General features: G+C 55.0%; 2 protein-coding genes across 6 annotated transcripts in view; one reads left to right on the top strand and one right to left on the bottom strand.

Moving 5' to 3' along the window:
- Positions 1–17,215, bottom strand: part of Prkcsh (PRKCSH beta subunit of glucosidase II) — a 30,319-nt gene extending 13,104 nt beyond the window's left edge. For 2 of the 4 annotated variants that reach the window (XM_076575846.1, XM_076575848.1), the window contains exon 1: positions 17,064–17,215. The gene's annotated coding sequence lies outside the window, so the exon portion shown is untranslated. Of the gene's footprint in view, positions 1–183; positions 253–17,063 lie in introns of those variants that run through there. The other 2 variants (XM_076575845.1, XM_076575847.1) reach the window with 2 other exon arrangements.
- Positions 314–17,239, top strand: Odad3 (outer dynein arm docking complex subunit 3). Of its 2 annotated transcripts, none has more exons than XM_006982351.4 (13): positions 314–1,084; positions 6,027–6,148; positions 6,225–6,302; positions 12,199–12,369; positions 12,464–12,565; positions 12,652–12,777; positions 13,411–13,533; positions 14,031–14,183; positions 15,145–15,305; positions 15,389–15,545; positions 16,167–16,322; positions 16,653–16,737; positions 16,883–17,239. In XM_006982351.4, exons 1-13 carry the CDS (start codon positions 853–855, stop codon positions 16,999–17,001), a joined length of 1,785 nt encoding a protein of 594 aa, XP_006982413.1. In that variant the 5' UTR covers positions 314–852; the 3' UTR covers positions 17,002–17,239. The 2 variants fall into 2 exon arrangements, with proteins under 2 accessions (XP_006982413.1, XP_006982412.1); XM_006982350.4 differs by having other exon boundaries at positions 359–1,084; positions 14,028–14,183.
- The last annotated feature ends 151 nt before the right edge of the window (positions 17,240–17,390 follow it).

Below are 17,390 nucleotides of genomic sequence, written 5' to 3'. Positions count from 1 at the left end.
GGGTCTCCCCAACCCGAGCCAGTGAAAGCCTCAAAGGGAACTCAAAACCTTAGGTCTCTGTATTCGGGTGAAGCGGGCAACTCCCGCCAACGGGCCCAAAGGAATTACAATCCCTCCACGCCACCCTCCCTAATGCAACCGCTAAGAAACTAGGGTGCCTTCCTCCCATCGCTACTTCAGCACCTCCACGAGGCCGAGACAAAGGTCAATAGCCCCAGCACCAGCTTGGCTCAGCAGCCGCGGTTCCTGCAGCAGAAAGAAAACGGAACGCTCTAGGATGCGTCACTTCCGTTTTGCTCGCCACGCTTGGAGAACGGCAACTCGGGGACGCCATGTTGGGAGTGGCAAGAGCGCGGGTGCGGCCGCTGGGGCGGCCATCTTGAGTAGGAACATGAAGCCGGCCTTAGAGAGAACGGATCGGAAGTCTAGCGCTTAATGGCGGCGCAATGTGCCTCCATCTTGGGAGTGGCGGGTTTCTGGCCAGGGCCGGCGAACGCGCAGGGAGAAGGGGGTGTGGGAGGGGAGACGTGCGCCCGTGACCGCTGACGTGCGCAGCCCCTTCGCCGAAAGATCGCGCCGCTCTTCTGCTGAGCCTCCCTGCGGGACCGCCCCTCGGAACCGCGCTGGCCAGTGAGAGCCGTGGAGTGCAACGCCAGTGGTTTCCTTGGGAACGCGGGCGGGGGGAGGGCGTTGCTTAGCAACCGGGAGATGCTAAGAGGCCCCCAGCCAAGCAGTTAGCAAAAGTGCATTGCCAGAGCTCAGGGAACCAGTGTTGAGGAACCCGAACCGAAGAGGCCAACTTGTAGTTACTCCCCTACGCGTTAGAGGCTTCCTGACCTCAACCCGATCACCATGACATCTCCCCTGTGCTGGGCAGCCGCGACTGTGGTGACTAGCCAGGAGCAAGTTTCTGCGCCCTCTTCCAAAGGCAAGGGCAGCAAGGTTCAGGGCCACAGAGGCAAGGCTTTGGGCCGGGTACAGGCCTGGCCTGCACAGCGAAACAAGGCGGGAACCTCCTACTATTCGGGGAAGTCTTCTGTGCACGCTCAGGTGCTTGAGTTACAAAGGAAAATCCAACTGTTAGGTAAGATGCCACAGAGGAATAATCACGCGTCCAGAGTGTCCACGCAGCCTTCTGAGTAGGCACCAAGTGACAGGCGTTTTACCAGCGCCAACCTAGGGGACTAACCTGTAGGTGCAAACCCTCAAATTTGTTCGTGCTTCTTACCTGTCTCCTCACATGGTCATTTCATGGTAACTTTACCTCTTCTGATGTGCATATGTGTGGGTGAAAAGCACAGGTTCTAGAGTTCGTTTTTCTTATTTAATTATTTATTATTTTGTTTTGAGTGTCTGAGGACCGAGTGAAGTACTCTCAGAAACCAGGAGACAGCAGTGGATCTCTTGGAGCTGTACTTCCAGGTGTTACAGCTCCCAGTGTGGGAGCTGGAGACTGACCTTAGGCCCTCTGCAGGGCCAGCAAATGCCCTTAAACACTGAGCCGTCTCTCCAGTGAAATTTTATTTTATTTTATCGGTTTTTGGTTATTTTGAAACCGGGTTTCTCTATGTATCCCTGGCTGGCCTGAAACTTGCTCTGTAGACCAGGCTGGCCTTGAACTTAGAGATCTGCCTGCCTCTGCCTTCGATGGTTGGGATTTAAGGTATGGGCCACTATGCCCAGCTTCTCCAACCCAATTTTTATTTATTTATTAAATTATTATTTTTGAGACTTGGTCTCATGTGGCCCAGACTGACTTGAACTCTAAGGGGACCCAACTCCACCTCTTGAGTTATAGATTTGTGCCACCATGCCTGGATTATGAGGTACTGAGGCTGGGACCCAGGGCTTCATGCACGCTACTCAAGCACTTGACTGAGTTGTATCTCCAGCTCCAGGGGAGTTTGTTTTTCTTGAGTGTGAATCTTAGCTCTGCATAGTAGTTGTTAGCTCTTGGAGAACTAGGAATAATCTAATTGTGTTCAGTTTTTCCATCTATAAAATGGGCATAGTAACCCCACAATGTAGTACTTGAAATCCATAAAATGCTCAAAATAGTGCACATTGTTACAAAGTAGAAAGTGAAAACCAGCGGCTTCCATTGAGGGAGGTAATCCTGCCCTTTCCAGAGACCACTGAGCAAAGTCTGCAGACTTTTTTGGCTGTCATATTGCTGAGTATGGGAGACTACTGCTTGGTTTTTTAAGCAGAGGCCAGGAGGAGGCTTTACATGTTATAAGGCCTAATACAGCCTCACAGCAAATAACTATCAAGACCAAATATTGATGATGCCAGCATTTGGAAAACCCTTGCATACCGTTACTCTTATTGCTAAGATGTAATCTTAAAACTGTGCTGTGGTGTCCCACGCCTTTAATCCCAGCGTTCTGGAGGCAGAGACAGACAGATCTCTATGAGTTCAAGGCCAGCCTGGTCTACAAAGTGAAATCCAGGATAGCTAGGGCTACACAGAGAAACCCTGTCTCAACCCCCCCAGATCCCCCCCCAAAAGGAGTTAATTTTATAGGCTGGGTGTAGTGGTACATGGCTTTAATCCCAAGACAGAGGCAGGAGATCTGTGAATTTGAGTTCAGTCTGGTCTACATATGGAGTTCCAGGCCAGCATATGTGATGTGTGTGTGTATTCAAAGCTAGACAAGGTAGCATACACCTATAATTTAGGAGGCAGGGGGATTAGGAGTGCAAGGTCATCCTTGGGTATGCAGCAAGTCCAAACCCAGCCTGGGCTGAGACTCTGCCTTAGGCCCTACATGGGCTAGACAAGCACTGTAGCTGGCAGCTGAGCCTCGCTGAGCTTAATATGCTGTTAGTTTAAGAATATTGTAACGGACGACAGGTGTGGTAGCCAGGTGTGGTAGCACGCACCTCTAACTGCAGCACTTGGAAAGCTGAGGCTAGATGACTGTCACAATTTTGAGGATATTATGGGGTATCTAGTGAGTTAAAAGCTAACCTGGGCTACAGAATAAGACCCTGTCTAAAGAAAGAGAGAGAGAAAGACCAAGGAAATGTAGCTCAGCAAGATGTCTCAACAGATAAGGATGCTTGCTTCGAAGCCTGACAACCTGAGTTTGTTCCCTGGGACCTTGACTTTCTGATTCTCCTGCCTCTGCTGGGTTTGGACTTGCTGCATACCCAAGGATGACCTTGCACTCCTAATCCTCCTGCCTCCCAAATTGTAGGTGTATGCTACCTTGTCTGGCTTTGAATACACACACATATCACATATGCTGGCCTGGAACTCCATATGTAGACCACACTGAACTCAAATTCACAGATCTACCTGCCTCTGTCTTGGGATTAAAGCCATGTACCACTAAGAGAATAAAGGAACGCACCAGCACACCACCTGTTTTATAGGGTGCTAGGGATTGATACTGTCATCTGTAATAAAAGAAAGTTATGTGCTGGAGAGAAAGTTTTGGGTTTTTTTGTTTGGCTGGTTTGGTTTTGTTCAAGACAAGGTCTCTCAGTGTGGCCTTAGCTGCCTTGGAACTTGCAGTGTAGACTTGGCTGGCCTTGAAGTCAGAATCTGCCTGCCGAGGTCTCCTGCAGTTGAGATTAAAGCAGTGTGCCAGCACACCAGTTTGTTTATTCGTTTTTTTGTGCTGCTTGAGATCAGACCCAGTGCCTCACGAAGGCCAGGCTAGGCATGAGCCACAGCCACAGCCATATGGGTTTTGCTTTTTTTTAATTAACTTTTAAAATTTTGTGCATATGAGTGTTTTACCTAACTATGTCTGTGCACCGTGTGTGTGCCTGGTGCCTTTGGAGGTCTGAAGAGGGCATCAGATCCCCTGGAACTAAAGTTACAGACTATTGGGGGCTGCCGTGTGGGAGCTGGGGATCACACCTCTGGTGGAGCTGTCCTTTTAACCACAGGGCCATCTCTCCAGCCTCCGGTTTTATTTTTTGTTTGGTTGAGTTGTTTGTTTCAAGACAGGGTTTCTCTGTGTAACAGCTCTGGCTGTCCTGGAACTCGTTCTGTAGCCCAGGCTGGCCTCGAACTCAGAGAGATCTGCCTGCCTCTGCCTCCCGAGTGCTGTGATTAAAGGTGAGTGCCACCACCTTCCAGCTTTGTTTTGTTTTTTTGAAACAGGATCTTACCCTGGCTAGCCTCTAACTCACAGAGCTCTGCCTGCCTTTGCCTCCTAAGTGCACCACCATACCTATTTTAGTTCATATGGTTTTGACTGGTAAGGAATACTTCTACATGTTTATGGGATACAGAGTGTTATCTTAGTACATTGTATCATAACTAGATTATGTTATTTGGCATTTCCATCATCAGAAATTGCTGCTGTTATTGTAAAGGGCATGTAATCCTTTGTGTAGCTATTTGGCAACACATGAGATACTGTTACTACTGTACTGTACCTTAGGGCATTAGAATTGATCCCCCGCACCCAGTTAAATGTCCTCTCTCCACCAGCCACCATAATACTGTTGACTGGGCTTGATGGGGCATACCAGGAGGCCGAGGCAGAAGGATCCGGTCTAGCCTGAGCTACATACTAAGACCCTATTTAAAGAGATCAAACAAAAAATGGTTTGCAAAAGTCCTTGAGTGCCAGGAATGATGGGACACACCTATCATCTCAAAACTTGGGGCTTAGCCGGGCGGTGGTGGCGCACGCCTTTAATCCCAGCACTCGGGAGGCAGAGCCAGGCGGATCGCTGTGAGTTCGAGGCCAGCCTGGGCTACCAAGTGAGTTCCAGGAAAGGCGCAAAACTACACAGAGAAACCCTGTCTCGAAAAACCAAAAAAAAAAAAAAAAAAAAAAACTTGGAGCTTGGAGACAGGAAGATCAGGAGTTCAAGGCCACCCTTGGCTAAATAGTGAGTTCCTAAGCAGCCTGGGCTATAAGAGACTTTCTCTGAGAAAAACAAGACCAAAGCGGGTGATGGTGGTGAGAGATGCCTGAGAAGTTGAACGTGCTTGCTTCAGGATCCTCAAGAGCAGAGTTTCAGTTCTAGGGCCACATAAAAAGCTGGTGATCCTGTAAATGCCCATAACTTCAGCTCCCAGTTGGGTGAAAAATGGAGCCGCCCTGCCTTCAGCCTCCCAGACTCCAGCCTCAACATTCACAGAGACTCTGCCTCCGAAAGGAATGAGTAGAGGACTAGCGAGCTGCCTCAGCAGTTAAGTCTACATAATGTTCTTACAGAGGACCCAAGTTCAGTTCCCAGCACCCACTCCGGCAGCTCCCTACCACTTCTAACTCCACCAGCTCCAGGGGACCCAATGCCACCTTCTGGCCTCTGCAGACAATGCGCACATGCACGCACACACACACACACACACACACACACACTTAAAATGTTTTTAAGAATTTTTTTTAATAATGAATATGTATTTGTCTGTGTGTGAGGGGGTCTATACACACAAGTGCAGGTGCCCGAGGAGGCCAGAAGAGGAATTTTGAACCCTCTGGAACTGGAGTACAGGCAGTTATGAGCTACCACGTGGGTGCTGGAACTGAACCTGGGTCCTCTGCGAGAAGAGTACTGGATCTTAACCTGCTGAGCCATCTCTCCCTAGCCTCCAAAATAAAATCATTTAAAAAGAGAAAGGAATGTGCCGAGGGTGATGTGGAGACACCCGATGCCTTTCTGGCCTCCAAGTGCATAGGCGCATGCACCTCCCCACACACATGTGTGGACATACTCACACAAGCATGTGCACTTCTTCCTCTTCTTAAGTAAAGGAGTTCTGGGGCTGCAGCCAGCTGGGAGGAACTTGCCTGGCATGTTCTAGCCCCAGCTCTGCACAGACTGAGTGGGATAGGACCGCACATCTGCAATCCCAGCACTTGGGAGACGGAGGGAAGAGAAGCAAGAACTCAAGGCCAGCCTTGGCTTTATGATGAGTTTGTAGCCAGCCTGGGCTACAAGGAACCCTATCTAAAAACAAAAACAAAACAAACCCCACCACCACCAAATAGGTCTTTTCTCTGGGAAGTGCCATTCACCTACCCAGTGACAGTGACCCCTGTCTGCCCCAGAGGGTGACCGGAAGGCCTTTTACGAGAGCTCCCAATGGAACATGAAGAAGAACCAAGACACCATCAACCAGCTCCAAGAGGAGACCAAGGCTCTCCGCATGCAGCTAAAAGACATGCTTCAGGTGAGGGTGGGTGAGTGGAGGGCTTGGGGGGAAAACAAGGGACCTGAGGAAATGACTGGGCTCCTCTCCTTGCCAGGGAGATTCTAAAGTGGTCCAGGCAATCATTCAGGAATGGAAGTCAGAGAAGCCGTACCTGAAGAACAGGACTTGTGAGGTTAGCCCCCAACCCTATCCCCCTTCACTTCCTCCACACCAGCTTCCTGTCCCAGGCGCTTCCTCTCCAGGCTTTCTCCAGACCAGCTGCCGATCATTTATTCACTCAATGGGAAAAATTAACACCTCTTTTTGTGTATGTGCAGTCTCGGGGCCTCAACACGGGTATGGAGGCCAGAAGCAACTTTTGGGAGTCGGTTCTCTCCTACCATGTGGGTTTCAGTGAGGGAACTCAGACCACCAGGCATAGCACTCAGTGCTTTTACCACTGAGCCATCTTGCTGGTCTATCAGTGAAATCTGTATGACACACTGACCTTGTGTTTGACCCAGGGTTACTGTTGGTGGCATTCGGTGATTAGGCAAAGCGAGCCCTTCCAAGAAGGTGTGTCCTGGAGGAAGACTGAGGTGTTGAGGGGTGCGTGCCTCCATTCTGAGCTCAGAGAGGCTGAGGAAAGAGGAGCAAGAGTTCAAGACCAGCCTGGGCTGCAGAGTGAGACCTGAAACCCCGGGTTGTGGCAGTAGGTTTCTGGAGAGGTGGCTCAGCAGTTAATAGAACATACTGCTCTTGCCGAGGAGCAGAGCTGGGTTTCAAGGACCCACTTGAGGCTGCTCACAACTGGCTGTGACTCTGGCACCTAATCTCATGTCTTTGGCCTCTGAGGGCACTGCACACATTTGCATATATCCACATTCATACACATAATTAAATATGAAATATATCTTTAAAAAAGAAAGAGGAAGCTGGGCACTGTAGGCACACATCTTTAGTCCCAGCACTCTGGAGGCAGAGGCAGGTGGATCTCTGAGTTCCAGGCCAGCCTGGTCTACATAGGGAGTTCCAGAACAATCAGGACTGTTACACAGAGAAACCCTGTCTCAGGGTGGGGAAAAAAGACAGAAAGAAAAAGGGATAGAGAAGCTGAGTGCTGAGACCAAGGGCTAAAACTGGGAGACTGAAAAAGATGTGAACTACCAAGGCACTGCTTGTTTCTCCCGTTCTGATCAGCCCTTATATCAGGGGTCTGATTGGGCTTGTGTCTGCCTCCCTCCTGAGAAGACCAGAGGCCCCCACTGGACAGCCTCCCTTCCCACTGGACAGCCCCTCTTCCCACTGGACAGCCTCCCTTCCCACTGCACAGCCTTCCCACTGGACAGCCTCCCTTCCCACTGGACAGCCTCCCCTCCCACTGGACAGCCTCCCCTCCCACTGCACAGCCTCCCTTCACACTGGACAGCCTCCCTTCCCACTGCACAGCCTCCCTTCCCACTGCACAGCCTCCCTTCCCACTGCACAGCCTCCCTTCCCACTGGACAGCCTCCTTCCCACTGGACAGCCTCCTTTCCCACTGCACAGCCTCCCTCCCCACTGGACAGCCTTCCCACTGGACAGCCTCCCTTCCCACTGCACAGCCTCCCTTCCCACTGGACAGCCTCCCTTCCCACTGGACAGCCTCCCTTCCCACTGCACAGCCTCCCTTCCCACTGGACAGCCTCCCTTCCACTGGACAGCCTCCCTTCCCACTGCACAGCCTCCCTTCCCACTGCACAGCCTCCCTTCCCACTGCACAGCCTCCCTCCCCACTGGACAGCCTCCCTCCCCACTGGACAGCCTCCCTTCCCACTGCACAGCCTCCCACTGGACAGCCTCCCTTCCCACTGCACAGCCTCCCTTCCCACTGGACAGCCTCCCTCCCCACTGGACAGCCTCCCTTCCCACTGCACAGCCTCCCACTGGACAGCCTCCCTTCCCATTGGTCAGCCTCCCTTCCCATTGGTCAGCCTCCCTTCCCACTGCACAGCCTCCCTTCCCACTGGTCAGCCTCCCTTCCCACTGGACAGCCTCCCTTCCCACTGGACAGCCTCCCTTCCCATTGGTCAGCCTCCCTTCCCTCTGGACAGCCTCCCTTCCCACTGCACAGCCTCCCTTCCCACTGGACAGCCTCCCTTCACACTGGACAGCCTCCCTTCCCACTGGACAGCCTCCCTTCCCATTGGTCAGCCTCCCTTCCCACTGGACAGCCTCCCTTCACACTGGACAGCCTCCCTTCCCACTGGACAGCCTCCCTTCCCATTGGTCAGCCTCCCTTCCCTCTGGACAGCCTCCCTTCCCACTGGACAGCCTCCCTTCCCACTGCACAGCCTCCCTTCCCACTGCACAGCCTCCCTTCCCACTGGACAGCCTCCCCTCCCACTGGACAGCCTCCCTTCCCACTGCACAGCCTCCCTTCCCACTGCACAGCCTTCCCACTGCACAGCCTCCCTTCACACTGGACAGCCTCCCTTCACACTGGACAGCCTCCCTTCCACTGGACAGCCTCCCTTCCCACTGCACAGCCTCCCTTCCCACTGCACAGCCTTCCCACTGCACAGCCTCCCTTCACACTGGACAGCCTCCCTTCACACTGGACAGCCTCCCTTCCACTGGACAGCCTCCCTTCACACTGCACAGCCGCCCACTGCACAGCCTCCCTTCACACTGGACAGCCTCCCTTCACACTGGACAGCCTCCCTTCCCACTGCACAGCCTCCCTTCCCACTGGACAGCCTCCCTTCCACTGGACAGCCTCCCTTCCCACTGGACAGCCTCCCTTCCCACTGCACAGCCCCTCTTCCCACTGGACAGCCTCCCTTCCCACTGGACAGCCTCCCCTCCAACTGCACAGCCTCCCTTCCCACTGCACAGCCTCCCTTCCCACTGCACAGCCTCCCTTCCACTGGACAGCCTCCCTTCACACTGCACAGCCGCCCACTGCACAGCCTCCCTTCCCACTGGACAGCCTCCCTTCCCACTGGACAGCCTCCCTTCCCACTGCACAGCCTCCCTTCCACTGGACAGCCTCCCTTCACACTGCACAGCCGCCCACTGCACAGCCTCCCTTCCCACTGCACAGCCTCCCCTCCAACTGCACAGCCTCCCTTCCCACTGCACAGCCCCTCTTCCCACTGCACAGCCTCCCTTCCCACTGCACAGCCTCCCTTCCCACTGCACAGCCTCCCTTCACACTGGACAGCCTCCCTTCCCACTGCACAGCCTCCCTTCCAACTGCACATCCTCCTTTCCCACTGGACAGCCTCCTTTCCACTGGACAGCCTCCCTTCCCACTGGACAGCCTCCCTTCCCATTGGTCAGCCTCCCTTCCCTCTGGACAGCCTCCCTTCCCACTGGACAGCCTCCCTTCCCACTGCACAGCCTCCCTTCCCACTGCACAGCCTCCCTTCCCACTGGACAGCCTCCCCTCCCACTGGACAGCCTCCCTTCCCACTGCACAGCCTCCCTTCCCACTGCACAGCCTTCCCACTGCACAGCCTCCCTTCACACTGGACAGCCTCCCTTCACACTGGACAGCCTCCCTTCCACTGGACAGCCTCCCTTCCCACTGGACAGCCTCCCTTCCCACTGGACAGCCTCCCTTCCCACTGGACAGCCTCCCTTCCCACTGGACAGCCTCCCTTCCCACTGGACAGTCTCTCTTCCCACTGCACAGCCTCCCTTCCCACTGGACAGCCTCCCTTCCCACTGCACAGCCTCCCTTCCAACTGCACAGCCTCCCTCCCCACTGGACAGCCTCCCTTCCCACTGCACAGCCTTCCTTCCCACTGCACAGCCTCCCTTCCCACTGCACAGCCTCCCTTCCCACTGGACAGCCTTCCCACTGGACAGCCTTCCCACTGGACAGCCTTCCCAATGGACAGCCTCCCTTCCCACTGGACAGCCTTCCCACTGGACAGCCTCCCTTCCCAATGGACAGCCTCCCCTCCCACTGGACAGCCTCCCTTCCCACTGGACAGCCTCCCTTCCCAATGGACAGCCTCCCTTCCCACTGGACAGCCTCCCTTCCCAATGGACAGCCTCCCTTCCCACTGGACAGCCTTCCTGCATCTGCTCCCCTTTCCACGTGCCCAGACAGACGTCCTAGTGTTGTCTCCCTGGACGCTGACACCGCAGCTAAGTTTATTGGTTTTGAGGCCACCACAGTTGGTGTGGCCAGAGCAGAGTCTGGCATTGGAATGGTGTTTGGCAGCTTGATTATTGGTGATGCCAGGAACCTGTCTTTCATGGAGCAGCTCTTCTCCTGTGCCATTTTGGGTCTTGCCCCTGTCTGAGGCCACAGGGCTCTTGTCTTTAGTGATCCCCTTCCTCATCCTCTTCCCATGTGAGGCTCTGTGGGGTCACCCACCTGACTACATGCCAGTCCCAGTGCCGTGTGTGCTCAGCTTTACAGTTGGGTGGGGGAAGAAAAGAGATCCTTAAATCTTTAAAACTCTAGGCACTGGAGCTGAAGCAATGGCTCAGTGTTTAGAGCACAGAGCACCCGGGTGCAGTTCCCACCACCACATGGCTGCTCACAACTGTCTGTAACTCCAGCTGCAAGGGATCCGATGCCCTCTTCAGGCATCCTAGGGCATCAGACACAAATGATGCACAGAAATACATGCAGACAACACACCATTACACTTAAAAATGGAATAAATTTTACAATGTGAAACTGTGATGGGAGATGAACTAGGAACCTGGGAAGGCGGCTCGGTCGGTGGTAAGCTTGCTGTGTTGGCGTAAGTTCTATTCCCAGAACCCATCTAAAAGTCGGAGCGTGGTCTGGCAAGATGGCCCACCATGCGAAAGTGCTTATTGCCGAGCCTGGTGACTGAGTTTGATCGCTGAGCCCAAATGGCACAAGGGAAGAGTCAGTTACCGCCAACAAGTGGTCCTCTAATCTGGACATGTGCACCCACACATACAGAAAAGGAAATAAAAAACGATAGGAGCCATGTGTGGTTGCGTGCACCTTGTTATCCCAGCAGTGACTAGGGAACTGAAGAGAAGACGCCCCTCAGAGCTTCAAAGTCTATGAGCAGCTAGCTTTAAGTTCAGTGAGAGACCAGTCTCAGTCAGAAAGTTGGAAAACAGTAGAAAAGGATACCGGACATTGATCTCTGGCCTCTGTGCACAGGAGCGTGCGTGCGCGCGCACACACACACACACATACACACACACACACACACACACACACACACACACACACACGGAGGAGCTGGAGGTGTAGGCAGACTGCTTCCCTAGCATACATGAAGCCAAAGCCCCAGTTAATAATCCCCAGGGCCTCATTAAATGGGGTGCAATGGTACACCAATATGATCCCAACATTCGGGAGGTGGAGGCAGAAAGATCAGAAGTCCAGATTCATCTCTGGCTGGATACAGAATTTGAAGCCATCTCAGACTACATAAAACCATGTCTTTAAAAAAAAGGGGGGGGGGCTGGAGAGATGGCTCAGAGGTTAAGAGCACCGACTGCTCTTCCAGAGGTCCTGAGTTCAATTCCCAGCACCCACATGGTGGTTCACAACCATCTGCAATGAGATCTGGCTTCCTCTTCTGTGTACATAATAAATAAATAAATAAATAAATAAATAAATAAATAAATAAATAAATAAATAAATAAATCTTAAAAAAAAAAAAAAAGATCTGGAGAAAAAAAAAAAAAAGGAAGCCGGCGATGGCACACACCTTTAACCCCAGCACTCGGGAGGCAGAGGCAGGTGGGTCTCTGTGAGTTCGAGGCCAGCCTGGTCTACAGAGCAAGTTCCAGGACAGGCTCCAAAGCTACACAGAGAAACCCTGTCTCGATAAAACAAAAATAAAATAAATGTAAAAGAGACCTGGGACTGTAGCTCACAGGTATAGCCACTGTCCAGCTGTGCGAGGCCCAACTCCGCCTATGTGCACATGCGCGCACACACACACACACACACACACACACACACACACACACACACACGGACAGAAAAAAATGGCTGTCAAGGGTCTTGGAAGCCAGCTAGGAGACCAGAGAGAACCAGGACTCAAGGGTTTGGTGTGGGCAAGCTGAGTTCTGCTCTCTGCCCCCCCCCCCAGCAGGCCCTGGAGCACCTGGAGCACCAGCTGAGGGAGAAGATGAACCAGCTGAACGCCTTGCGACACCAGGTGACACTGAGGCAGAAGCAGCTGGAGGAGCTGAGGCTGCAGCACAGTCTGCGCCAGCTGGAGATGGCGGAGGCACAGGACAGCAACACAGAGGCGGCCAAGGTGGGGCCTGCTGGGGGCTGCGGGGGGAGGGTTCTGGGGGGGGCGCATGCGCGCCCTGCGGGAGGGACCCCGGCCCAGCCTGCTCTCCCCCTAGACCATGCGCAATCTGGAGAACCGGCTGGAGAAGGCCCGGATGAAGGCAGAGGAAGCAGAGCACATTACCAACGTGTACCTGCAGCTCAAGTCTTACCTCCAGGTAGGGATGCTTGGGAGACAGAGGTAGGTGAGGAGGGCGCTGGCCAGGGGCAGCAGTCACGCGCTTTCCCTCTCTCCATGTGCCAGGAGGAGAGTCTCAACCTGGAGAACCGGCTGGACTCCATGGAGGCCGAGGTGGTGAAGACCAAGAATGAGGTGGTAGAGCTGAAGGTGGTGAATCAGGAGGCCCTGAACGCTCGGGACCTCGCCAAGGTGCCAGTCTGCCTGCCCAGGGTGGAGTAGGGGCGGGGTGGGGTCCTACAGGGCCGCCACTGCGATAGGACTCTTCCTGGGGAGGCGGTACTAACCAGCCAGGTGCATTGATGCACGCCTTAAATACCAGTGCTCGGAGGCAGAGGCAGGCAGATCTCTGTGAGTTCAAGGCCAGCCTGGGCTACATAGAGAGTTCCAGGACAGCCAGGGCTACACAGTTAAACAACGACAGAACATCCACCAAAGTCCAACTTGGAGAAAAATGAGTTTATTGGGCTTCCTTACAGAGCATGGGTGAGGGATTACTGATGTGAAAGCTGTGTCCGTCTCCAGAGTTCCACTCATAAGTCTCCTCACCCAGCCAGTGTAACCTGGGGAGAGGACTTGTGAATCTCTTTCTTGAGCCTTGTAAGTTTCATGCACTTCCTGAGTCTTGAGCCTCCCTCTTCCTCTAGGAGGGCGTGTTTCAATTCAAAGAAAGCAGCCCCGGAACACCAAAGGCTCAGGGAATTCTAGTCAGAACTGAGTGGTCTTTAAGTCTTTCCCAGCGTCGGTACTGCTGCTGTGTCTCCCGGGGTCCGCTGCTCCACTTCTATCCTGGATCGATGCCTGATGGCCCTGCCCTCCCTCTAGAACCAGCTGCAGTATCTGGAGGAGACTGCGATCCGAGACCGCAAGAAGCGCGAACACTACATAACCGACTGCAAGAAGCGGGTGGAAGAGAAGAAGCTTCAGACTGAGCGCATGGAGCGCAAGGTGTGCACACCCGAAGGTGCAGGGCTTCGCCAGCTCAAACCCGACGGGTCTCAAGCCTCCTCGGCTCGGCACCCACATCCTGACCTAGAGCCTTCCCTGCGCCTCACATTCGTCCAAGCCCCGCCCCCTCCTGATGCAGTCGGTTCCTCGCACCATCTCACCTCTCACCCTCCTTTCCTGGGAGGGGTCATGGCCTGCAGTCTTATCCTGGTTGTCTGATTCATCCTTCCCCATTCAATTTAGACCCCTGTGTTCGAAATCTGACTTGGGCTCCAGCCCTCCCCTTCCTGGAGGTCCCTCCTTCTATGGCCCCGCCTCCTTGCCCTGGTACAGAGACCACCTCTTTGACTTCTACGGGGACAACCGTACCTAGTCCCAAGACTTTGTCCTGCCCCCCACAATTCAAGCTAAACCGGATCGTCTCCTGACCTCTGCCCTAAGCCCTTATCCGGAGCTGACTTTGATGGTGGCCTTGACTGTCCCCCACCCTCAAGCAGACGCAGCGAGAACACATACTGCTGCAGTCGGAAGACACAATCCAGGACTACCAGCGCCACAAGGAGGAGGAGCTGAAGCAGCGCTGGGGCATGTACCAGATGGAAGTGATGTTTGGCAAGATCAAGGATGCCACCGGAGTGGCTGAATCACACGTGAGTGGCTCGGGCCAGCACAGGAGCCAGAGAAGGTTCCTCTTCCCTTACAGGCGTCCTCTCCTGCCCGCTCCACCTCCGGCACAGCTGTCCACACCACCAGCCCTCACTTCCTTCCCTTCTGCTGACTTCTTTGGTATGTCAGTTCTGGGAGTTTTATCTGCCAGGTTCTGTTTCTCAGATCATCACTGTGTGGAGTGATCTAGGATTCGGTAGACCGCCCACTATCGCCCCAACCGTGGAATCGGGGCCCTGCTCTGTGTGTCCTTTGTTAGGAGCCATGCTGTCTTCCAAGACCCTGTGTGTCTCCCTCCCGGTGCCTGATCCTGCTTTAGAACACTGACCGCGGCTGCGAGACACACACACACACACACGTCAGTTTCTCCAGTTTGGGTTCTCTGCACCCCGCCACTCCTCAGAAGGGGTTAATCCCCAGGCTATCCTGGCTCTGACCTGTGAGGTCCGCTGCAGACCCATTCACCAGTTCGAGCCCCCCCCCTCCCCCGCAGAAGTGGATCCCAGGCTGGTGAGGTGGCTCCCTGTGTAAAGATGATCGCTCCCAAGCCTGACAACTTGGGCCCCGTGGAGTGGACAGTGACAGCAGACTCTTCCCAGTCTGACATCCACATGAGTGCTGCAGCACATGCGCACACCAGCAGCCAGGAGGGCTGGTCGCACCCCAGAAGCACAGGGTCTTTGTGCTTTGGGGCCAGATACCCGGTCAGAACTTGCTGGCACAGTGGTTTTGAAAGCGGTTGTCTTCACCACTCTGCTGCCTCCCGCATGCCGATTTTAGCTGACTCAAATGTAGGCAGGAAAGGACGTGGGGAAAAGGACAGCCTTGAAACGGCCAGGAGACTGACCCGCACGATCCTCACACACGGCCGTGTGACACCGGCAGAGTCAGACTGCCCTGAGTCTCCCTTGACCCAGGCTCTGACCAGGGATGGGTGGCCCGCAGGCGGTGGTGCGCAGGTTCCTGGCACAGGACGAGACCTTCACGCAGTTGGAGAATCTCAAGAGGGACAACGAGCAGACGTTGGTGAAGTTGAAGGAGGAGAAGGAGCGGCTCCAGAGCGAGCTGGAGAACCTCAAGTACTCAGGGGACGCCACACTGGTTAGGTGAGGCCTCAGTGGCTGAGGGAGGCCCCGGGGGACGCTGGAGTCAGCCGCCTGTAGCTACTGACCCTCCCGGCTCCCGGCAGCCAGCAGAAGCATCGCGACCAGATGCAGGAGACACTCAAGACGGAGGAGCAGCGGCGCAACAACACCCAGGAGCAACTGGATCGCACCTTGCGAACCCTCGAGTTGGCCAAGGACTGCTTGGAGCATCTGACCAACAAACTGAGCCACGTGACAATGGTAGGCCCCGCCCTGGTACAGATCTCCCCCTAGTGATGCCCCGCCCCTAATGGCCACCATCCCTAGGAGGTTCCACCGCAGAAAGCCCCACCCCGTCCTGGTGAGCCCTGCCCTCGCCCTCCCGGAGCTTCGGAGCGTTGGAGTAAAGGTGCCACACGAGTCATAGGATCCCAGCCCTGTCTCCTTCCCAGAACGCGAGGCCCCGTTTAAGGAAGAAAGTTCCACGCCACGCAGCACTGTCCGAGTCCCTCATTCCTTGGGAAGTCCTCTTTCGCTCAGCCTCAAACTGACTCCATGAGCAAAACCAACCGTCCCCAACAACCCAAAACTTGAGCAGCCCTCCAGGGGTGGTGCAGCCCCTGGCGAAGAAAGTCCCACCCTGTCTGCAAGAGCGCAATTTCTTTAGAAAGCCACCCTCTCAATGGCCTAGTTCGTGTCCTTTGTATAGCTCAAGTCCAAAGGCTCCGCCTTCAAGGCAAGGCTTTAATTTTAGAGGACCCGCCTGTGGGTGGACTCTGTCTCAAAGCTCTCCCCTCCCTGGGAAAAGCCCCAGTCGTGGGTGAAGCCTGTCCCTTCCCAGGGACCCCGCATCTCTCCTCACTTGGCCGGTCCCCACTGCAGGATGATAGCCTTTTGGCAGGAAAGAAGTTAGACCCGGATGCAGAGGACTACGTGTCCAATCTGCTGGTCGTTTTCGAGGAAAAGCTGCTGAAACTGCAGGGGCAGCTAGAGACCCACGACGTGCCAGAGATGCTGCGCCACATCGCAGAACGCGAGGTGCGCCCACGTCTGCCGGCAGGGATCCAGGCTGGGGGAGGGAGGGACACCAGAGGGCAGGCTGAACGACAAGTGGGGACTGCGGGGTGAGCTTCATATCAGAGAGGGGGGGGGACCGGGGGGACCCAGATGGCAGGCCTGGAGAGCCTGGGGTGATTCTGGAGAGGCCTGTGGGCAGCAGGCTTGCGTGACAGTGTAAGCCTGCTGGGAAAGCGTATGCAGCAGAGTGGACAGTGGTCTCCTAGAACTGGGGCACTGTCTTGCGGTGAGCGGGAGAAGGAGGAAGAGCGCTTCACTGCAGTCCGCACACCTCTCTCCGGCCTCTTGTAGTTCCTGAGCACGTTGGAAGGAAGACTGCCCCTCTACAACACCCGCATTGTCCTGCCCGTCTCCACCCCCAAGGACAAGTTCTTCGGTCAGTGCGCGCCAAAGGGGGATGGACGGGAGGGCACGAGGTGGCCCTAGGTCAAGGCCAAGGAGGAGGTGCATGGTGTGGTCAAGTCTGGGAAGGGGACCCGAAGCGCTCTCTTACGCTCCCCGCCCGTCCTGCCTCTGTGCAGACGAAGAGGAGAGTGAGGACGACGACCGTGACGTGGTGACCCGCACTGCCTTCAAGCTCCGTTCCCAGAAGTTAATCGAAGCCCGCAGCAAGAAGCGCAGTAGGTCGCGCAGGTCCTAGACTCGCAGTCACGTCCCATCGGACGCCTCCAGGGAGCCCTCCGACCCTCTGGGCCCACTTACCGGTGTGGGGGAGCCCGTGAGGCTCCTTCAGGGGCTGAAGGAGGCTGGAGCAGAGGGCACCGCTGGCCAGCGGCGCCCGGAGGAGAGGAAGGGCCGAGCCCTACGTTCCCACAGTAAATCTCTCAAGTCGGGTTAGAGCCCGCCTCAGAATCGCGCAATAAAGGTCACCGACCAACCCCCTGGGCATTCACCTCTTCTTGACCCCGCACCGCCCCCAAATGGCTGACCCCACACAACGCAGGGCCGCAGACACTCGGCAGCTTCCAGCCTGACATGATATGGCTCTCATCACCTCTGATACAAATTCAGCGCGCCCTCCTCCCCTCC

Source organism: Peromyscus maniculatus, chromosome 7 (assembly GCF_049852395.1).
Source record: "Peromyscus maniculatus bairdii isolate BWxNUB_F1_BW_parent chromosome 7, HU_Pman_BW_mat_3.1, whole genome shotgun sequence".
Lineage (NCBI taxonomy): Eukaryota > Metazoa > Chordata > Mammalia > Rodentia > Cricetidae > Peromyscus > Peromyscus maniculatus.
Note: the sequence above shows the minus strand (reverse complement) of the source record. Positions and strands in the feature narration are given on the sequence as shown.

Coding starts and splice junctions, on each gene's coding strand:
- Odad3 (XM_006982350.4), top strand. CDS start 853: ATGACATCTCCCCTGTGCTGGGCAGCCGCGACTGTGGTGACTAGCCAG. Junction 15,306..15,388: donor GGGGACGCCACACTGGTTAG/GTGAGGCCTCAG, acceptor GGCTCCCGGCAG/CCAGCAGAAGCATCGCGACC. Junction 16,738..16,882: donor CCCCAAGGACAAGTTCTTCG/GTCAGTGCGCGC, acceptor GCCTCTGTGCAG/ACGAAGAGGAGAGTGAGGAC.